This window comes from Pagrus major, chromosome 17 (assembly GCF_040436345.1).
Source record: "Pagrus major chromosome 17, Pma_NU_1.0".
Taxonomy (NCBI): Eukaryota; Metazoa; Chordata; class Actinopteri; order Spariformes; family Sparidae; genus Pagrus; species Pagrus major.
Window position 1 is genome coordinate 7,002,610 of NC_133231.1, and position 8,662 is coordinate 7,011,271.

The 8,662-nt window shown below is 42.9% G+C and overlaps 1 protein-coding gene across 1 annotated transcript; it reads right to left on the minus strand.

The window, feature by feature from the left end:
- Positions 1-4,462: 4,462 nt before the first annotated feature.
- On the minus strand, positions 4,463-6,664 carry tpbg (trophoblast glycoprotein). Its single transcript, XM_073485562.1, has one exon. It carries the CDS (start codon positions 6,187-6,189, stop codon positions 5,050-5,052), a length of 1,140 nt encoding a protein of 379 aa, XP_073341663.1. The 5' UTR covers positions 6,190-6,664; the 3' UTR covers positions 4,463-5,049.
- Between the last annotated feature and the right edge of the window lie 1,998 nt (positions 6,665-8,662).

Sequence of the window (8,662 nt, forward strand, 5' to 3'; positions counted from 1 at the left end):
ACTCACCCAAAATCCACCTATAGCTGCATTCCCAATACTTTTTATGTCATCATTTTTTAAGTTTGGCGCTCTGAGCTAAATTTCAGCCTTTTTTGATTCTTGTATGTTTATTCTAAACCTCAACAACTGCTCATTTTTCACTGGATTAGGTTGAAATGTATCTTGAACATCCAGGAGACCCTCAGGAAACTTGGCGACATTCATTCATTGAAATAGTTGTTGCTGATGGTTACAGTAATCAAATTAATAACAGGAAGTCATTTTTTACCAGAATGAGGAATCTGTCATTTTCAAAAATTCATATCTCCACTAGTTTTCACTTTCTTGCAACCAAATTGTGGTTCTGTGTAGTATTAATGTAGTTCTATCATAACTACATGGTATTTGTTCCTGCATAAAAAACAGTGCCACAGATCCACAGTGGTTTTATTTCATTGGCAGATATTTATACTGTGTTGACTTCAAGGTTTTCTATCTGTCAAACACGTTTTTCATTGGGTTCTGGACATTTGCAAGGCACCGCTTGAAATGGTTTGGTTTGTTGCATATAGTAGGTGATGTCATCCTGTTCTGTGTGTCTGTGAACAAAACTTTAATTTTAGTTCCTTTGCTCAATACATGCATATTTCACAATTTTAAACTCTCTGAATAATTTCTATCATTATCATCAACTCAGCCAAACTCAGACAAAATCAACCCCTCCATAGGCGGTCCTGTGACAATTGGCTTCTTCCTCTAGGATTTTCCAAGTGAGCAGGGCTCCATGATCTCTCTATCACATCAAACTGCTTAACGAGGGAAATACATTATGATTGCACTTTTTAAATACCTGGTTATTTTGAAAACCATTTTGCAGTAATCCATCAAACCTGTTTCAGATGGGATTATCCCAGACTTGCTGTATTGTTTCAATGCAGCTTGATTATGTCAGAAATTTGTTGAGAGTTTGAATTGAATTGGGAAATATGTGTGTATTGAGCTAAAGAATTAAGATTAATATTTTGCCCAGACACAGAACAGAAACTAGGGATGCACGATATATATATATGTCGAAAATAAATGCATGATATATATCGGACTGATAAATTATTGGCCTAGTAATAGAACATTTACATTATCGGTTATCGGCAGATAAAGAAATTATAGCCGATAGATCTAGCCAATAACACAAAGCCAAATTGCTTTTGTTGGCTTAACAAGTGCAGCATGTACACACAGGTGGTGGTGTGCAACTTAACAGGTGTTTTGTGAGCAGCCAATAAACACAGAGATGAACAACAACAAACACAGCGCTCATAATGCCAAACTGCTGCACCTGTGTAGAGCCACTTATCATTTCGGCTGAAAAAAATCTGTTTCAAGCTGTAATTTGCAAATTTCCAGAGCTCAATGACAGATTAAGAATAAATGCTGGCAATGTACGCTTCTGCAAACCATGGATATGATGAAACTTTATGTGTCTTTAGGTTGAATTTAAAATTTTCTGTCATGACAGCAATGCACTTATACTGTGGTTAGGTTTAGGCACAACAGATCATGTTTTGGCTTAAAATACCTTATTTTGGTCATCAACAACACGGCTGGAGATGTCCCGAGGTCTCCTTAAAAATGTACATGTAGTGCACCTGATTATGACATGTTTTGTAGACACATCAATATGATCCCTTGCCTATGACACGTACAAAAATGCACGTATCGGTGCTTTGCAGAAACATTAATTGCCAACATTTCATCCTGGGACTTTGCTGTCTCTTTCATACCCCTTCACAGGGCTCGTGGGTTATGGAATGGCAGGGATAGATGAGACTTTTTGTTCTTTGACTTTATCTTGAAGACACGCTTCTCCCTAGGTGGGCTACACCCATTGTCTGGAAGGCTAAAGAAAGGGAACAAAAGTCTCCCATGTGCAGTTAAAGCCACAGATTACATGAAAGATTGCAACATAAGTGGCTGCAGCTGTCTTGCTCTGCAAGCTGGACAGTGATTTGTTTCGGGCTGGAGCTAAAATGAGGCTTCAGAAATGCAAGTTTTTGAAATCAGGTGGGGATCTTGCAGAGTTACAGGGAAATTTTGTATTTTTTAGTGTTTCCTTGCTGAGCTGCAGGTGAGGGACCAGTAAGACAAGGACTTTTTTTTTACTAAAAAGACTGGAATATACCAGGATACCCACCTGTTTTTCTAACTCTAGCCTCATATTACCTGCAGTGGAAATTGAGATTGCAATTATGCATTGAAAGAAGACTGGATTTTCTGACTCTTCAGACAAAAGCGGAGCAGTAGAATAAAAACTATCTCTGTCTGTAATCACACAATAGTCGGGCCTCCTGTCTGGAAATGAGCTTTAAACGACATCCTTCACAGACAACAGAGAGTCGAGGGAACTGCCCGCGACACGCTGCTGCCCCTCTGGATCTCAGTTGACACCGCGAGTCAATGACCGGCTATTTAGACGTCGAAGCTGTTTGGAGACTGGTGTTAACAAGCACAAAGGGGCCACTGAGCGAGCCAGAAAAGGTGTCGCCGTGCTAATAGAACAAAGAGTGCTGCCCACACTCACTTCTTTTATTCTTCTTCCTTTTCAACCATTCACTCCCTCGCTTGCTATCGTTTTTTTTTTCTCCTCGCTGTAATTACACCTGCTCTGCCAAGCGTAGCTCGAGGCGTGGCTGGGCAAAATCACTTGTTAATATGAATCTGCAGAGAGCGGGAGGAGGAGGACTACTCACCGACAGTCTCTGTGGAAACATTAGGTTGTAAGCAGCCTGCACCTGTATGTCCCCCCTGGGACGAAGGGGTAAGGAAGCCTCACTTTGGGGAATTGAGGTGTGTGTTAAGTGAGACCATCCATTTTCAAAATGAACCTGCAACAATTACAAATCCAAAGTGAGGAAACGAGTGCTTGTAACTAACAGCCGTTGGGCTTGGGAGTGTTTAACCAGTTGAAATCAACCTTGAAAATCACAAAGAATCTCGGAGCGCCAGAAATAAAAGGCGTCATCATCAGAATAGAAGCCTGGAAAACAGACCTAGAAGCCCACGAGAATAATAAACCTGTATTTAAAACGTACATCATATCGACAGACAACTACACACTCCTTTTCTCCGAGACTGCTATTGCTGTTTTTGAACAGACGTCTCCTTGAGAAAGAGATTTCCAGGCGGGAAGTGTGAAACTCAAAGGTGTGACGACACGTCTCCAGCCCTCTGAGACAGTGGGGCGGCTGCTGTGTTTGTCAGGAGACACACAGAGCATTAACACCAGCCAGAGCACCAGACCAGACAGATAGCGTTACACGGCGCTTCTCTTCCTCATGTCAAACCAAAAAAAAATTTAATCACACACATCCAGAGACGATCAGAATCATGGCAAAGAAATGCTTCTGGTTCTGAAAAGACATGCCATGACAACACGCTGTGTTCCTGTGAGATACAGCAAGGGGAAATCTGTGCACCAGTCGTGCTGTTCTACTACAAATGACATGTAGCTGCAGGCTATGCAAGGCTAAGTTGTTAGATATTGTTGTGTGTGTTTGTGCGAAAGAGTGAGGAGCGGGAGGGAGAGGGAAATCATTATCTATCTAGATGCTCTTCAAGAGGCCAAGGAGGTTCACAGTCGTTCCTGTGTGCCGACATAACAAACATCTTCATTAATTTAGACTACCATACATGCATAGTACACTCTTCAAAGGAATACCACATATTAATTATTAATCCATATGATACTGGATGGCGTGAAAAATAGCAATCGATGGGGTAGAAACACTAATGGAAAACACTTTTTCCAAAGATGCCACTTCCCCTAAAACAGGGTTACATGAGAGGCAAAGCCGCTTGAGCACATTTCCATAATACCTCTGTGCCCCACGAGAATCTCGGGTTCACTTTGCCTTCATTAGCATGTGCCACAAAACAGAGAAAACCACTTTTTTTTTTTTTTTTGTCTTTTGCAGCTGGGGTATATTGAAAGGCTTTCAGTGTGTGCTGGAGTCTATTGGGGTGTGTGTGTGTGTGTGTGTTTGGGGGGGGCTGTTGGATGTGAAACCTGCCCACTGGCTGCAGCTCACACACATTATTTTAGGGAATTCACTGCGGAGCCAAGGATTTTTTATCAGATTCGCAGCAGGAAGTAAATTGGACGGGAGATAGCAGTTGGCTATTCTCATCACCTATAGACCTGCAGATAGGAGAAGCTCATTTAAATTCATGTGTTTCATCTATTCAATTTCTCAATATGGCTCCATTTCCTACCAGCTCACTTGTAAGTGAAAAAATAGCACTTCCACTGTTACTGCAGAGTTTCACACATTGTTGAACTTGTTGACAACCGGAGTAAAAGTTAGTGTAGTGTCATATGTTTTGTGCCGGCTGTGGCGCTGCCTCAGTAAAAGAGCGTCTCCGCCTTGTCTAAGCCTTTGGATCACATTCCTGTCTTAAGATCAAAAAGGTCCTCAGTCGAGACACGTACCAGCAATCCAGAGGCATTTTATTTAGCTGAATATCTTCACAGAGAAAGAAAAGAGCAATCACATCCACCTACTAAATCCAAAAACTATGCAATGTGCACTATAATCATTCAAAAAAAGGCATACTGTATATCACAAATTCACATGTTAAAAAGAACAAACTCATAAACAAGCAGTACAGCATTTCTCTGCAGCAGAGGCATAATGAGAAGGATGCAATGACCAGCAGTATGTATTCTTTCACCTAAAAGTCAATGTACTCCATCCGTTTATCCTTTAGAGAAAGAAAAAATAGAACATATCACTCTTTGCAACTCTCCAGAAAAACCCTCACCATGATTCATTGTCCATGCAATGTTACACGGAAGAAATCGACATCACAGCTGCCAGGTATAGGACATGCAGCAGTGGTTGAATGGAGGTTGTGAGAGGGGTTAATTAGGAGCCATGACAGATGTCCAATCTGAATAGCATGGGGGGGGGGGGGGGGGGAGGTGGCAAGGAGAGGAAGACTTTCATGCAAATCTTAACAGTATAAGTCATTTAATATCTCACTGCGGGGTCTCAGACAGTGTCCCGTCCTCTCTCACACATCTGAATTGATGCTCAGGTTGGCCAAACGGGGGTCAGAGTTTATCTCGTACCTGTAGTGGTACCCCTCCATGTGGTCCCTACAAGCATCCCGGATGTTGTACATCCACCGCTTGATGCCTTTTCTGTTCAGATAGAGCACCAGCAGGAAAATGACGCCGATCAGTGCCAGCACCAGCCCCAGGAACACATAAGAAGTCTCCAGCACGCCCTCCATGCCGCCAGAACACTTCAGCTGTGACTGCTCGACCTGTATGAGCGGCTGGTGTCTCAGGCCCTCGGGCTCCGCGCAGGTCAGGTTCTGCACGTCAACGACTTGAGTGTTGTTTCTCAGCCACGGCAGCATGTCCTCGATGAAGCAGTCGCAGCGCCAGGGGTTCCCCGCCAGCTGGATCCGGAGGGCAGGCTTGAGGCTGAACTCTGCCAGGGTGGTGGGGGGCAGATCCTTCAGGCTGTTGTCCCTCAGGTCAAGGTCACGCAGCGGTGGCACCTTCAGCGTCCCGTTCTCAAAGGAGATGATGGAGCTGTTCTGCAGGCTGAGGTTGAGCAGGCTGGGGAGGCCGGTGAGTATGTCGTCTGGAAGAATCACAAGGTCATTGTTGGACAGGTCGAGGTCTGTGAGCTGGAGCAGGTTTCCTTTCTGTAGAATGCTCAAGACCTTATCCATGGAGGAAGGATTGTGAAAAGACCAGCTGAGGTTCAGGAACTGTAGTGAGTTATTATGGGGGAAAGCTTCTTTACTGAAAGTCTGGATGTTGTTGCTGCTCAAGTCCAACCGCACAAGGTTTGGCAAGTTGTCAAATACCTTTGCATCCACAGACTCCAGCTCATTCCCGCTGAGATAGAGATCTGTTAACTGTTCCAGGCGGGTTGGGAAAGAATCCACACTAATACGGGAAATGTCGTTTCCTGTGACAAACAAGACTTTGGTATTGGCCGGTAAGGAATGCGGAATCTCGCCCAAACCCTGGTTTTGGCATTTCACAGTTTGTGATTCGCACGAGCATTTGTCCGGACAGCCGTGGCAGGCCAGTATAACCGCGAGGAGGAAAAGCAAATGCATCATCCGAGACGTGTCTCTTCTCCCTCGGATCTCTCCGCGGTTACATCCGCACGACGTGCTCAACAGGCGCATCTTGGGGTTGTGCAAATCCGTCGGCGCAGACCGTGCGTAAAGATGACTTTACAACAATCCACCCGTGTGTCTGTCACCGCCTCGTTCTTCCACCGAGAACAAGGGAAAGTTTTTCAACTATGTTTCCCGCCTTTATCCTTTCGAAAACTGCTCCCACATCCAACTCAGGCTCCATATAACTTCCCCAAAATCCTCATCCTCATTTAGGAAGTGCGTCTACATTTCCTTGAGGATAATGGGTGATGTGAACGACGCCCGCAAACTTCTACGCTCTCTTCTCCGTTTGTTTTCACAAAGCTACACGGTATTTCTTTTTTTTACAGCTCCGGCAACACAAGTCCGTTACAGAATGTTTTAAAATCGGCAAATGACTTACTGGAGCGACTGGTTCCGAGGCAGACAACGCTCCGTGTCTCCCAGGCGTGCCATGAATTACATGCGTACTTCCAGCCCAAACGCTGCCAGTCTGGAGGGAGAGACTAAACACAGCAGCAGCACGATGGAGACCACTGGAAGGAGGGAGCATACCATTGTTCAGCGAAAGGGGGGTGAGCGGAAAACTCTTAAAAGTTAATTTTAGATTTTAATTGACATTTTTCCACGTATGGTGATGCTAAACGGGCTTTTAACTTGAATGTCAAATATTTGATAATGAAAATCGCAACTAGTTTCCTTAAAAAAATCACCTGGCCCGGTGCCTTGGGGTCCAGGGACCTGTAGGGGTCCCCGAGGGAGCTCCAGTGGCGTCCCAAACAATGTGAGGAGCAACCCAGCTTCAAGCTCAAAGAGGTGGAAGTCTATATAATACAGTGTGGTCAAAAAGAGCCTCTATATGCCTTCTGAGCAGACATTTACACAACAGTGATGATAATTTAGCAATACCATAAATCATTACCAAGTTTGTTTGACAAGCTACAGTCTTACATTCCTAAAGGAATTGATACAAGCCAAAACAAAGCTGGTAGAGGAAACACATTCATCATTTGATCCACTGATAATGTCACGTTATTGAATCCATTATAAGAGTCTTGATAACAAATCAATGAAGGCAGGAAAGAAAAACTGTGTATGATGACATAATACAGAGCCATATAGACTATAAACTCAAAACAAGAGCAAAAGAGAGCTGACTTGTAACCATTTGAATGAAGGTCCCTTGTACAGATTTGAGGTAAAGGTTTGAACAACTTGCTTAAAAAATCAAACATGATACAGTTGAACCTAATTTTGCAGCTGAACCAGAATTCTCAGAAGTTTAGAGACATGAAGGCCACTTTAAGACTTTGTTTGTAGTTGTTATGCAACTTTTTGTAGTCATGTTGTGCTTCTTTGTGGTTGTTTTGTGCTTCTTTGTGGTTGTTTTGCAGATCATTATAGTCTTTGGTGTGTTTTTGTGGTTGTTTTGTTTCTCTTTGTTGTTATTTAGTGTCTTTTTGTAGTCATTTTGTGTCTCTTTGAAGTCATTTGTTTCTCTTTGTTGTCGTCTTTCAGTTCTTTGTTGTCTCTTGCGTGTCTTTGTCATTGTTTTGTTTTGGTTTGTGGTAGTTTTGTTTCTCTTTGTTGTTGTTAAGTGTCTCTCTGTAGTAATTTGTGTCTCTTTGAAGTGATTTTGTGTGTATTTTTGTGTCTTGTTGCGGTCGTTTTCTGCCTCTGCTGCCTGACCCCTGTGGCCTCTCTGCCTCTGCCCAGAGTGCTCATTCAGTAATCCATCTATGGTTGAAAAGGTGTGTTTAAATGTCACATGTTAGCTACAAACATGGGTCCAGTGACTTCAAAAGTTTCTTGGAGCAGGTTAAAGGGGTCCACAGTAAACAGGAAAAATTTAGCCAACTTTATCTACAAGTAATAACACAAATATGAAGATATACAAATAAATACTCTGGACACAATCTTCCACTGTCGTCTCTGCACTTAACACTTTTTTGGCAGCTGTAAACTAATCCGTCATCTAACAAATATAATAAAACAAGACGTGTAACATTTGACAGTTTGTTCAATAACATGGCATTATTTCAGAAAACAATGAATTGGTCAGATTCATTTGATCTCTTTACCAGATCTCCTTTTGAGAATGATTTTGGTGGTAACCTTGTCGTGAAAACATTGTCTGCTGGATTATGCAGGATTAAACTGCAGAGAGGCAAAACCATGGATGTGTTCATGCATGAATGGGTTAGCAGGGGCACGCTCATCAATTTGTCATATTTGGAAGCCCCGGTGTAGATCCCCATGTAACCTTAGCTTTACCCTCCTTTGACCCCTTCCTATTCTTAGCTTGGGTCAGAGTGACAATCATCTAAGTAATTCTATGAAACCTGGATTGAGGCTGAAAGTGATATCCTACTCCACCAAAGGTAAAACTATGAGACTATTGTAACTGGAGGGTCTACAAACTTTTTACATCCATCTGTCATGTCCACACTACTGTAGGTGTGGCATGCTCAAATGATAAAGTTCAGGTGGTGCATCAAAT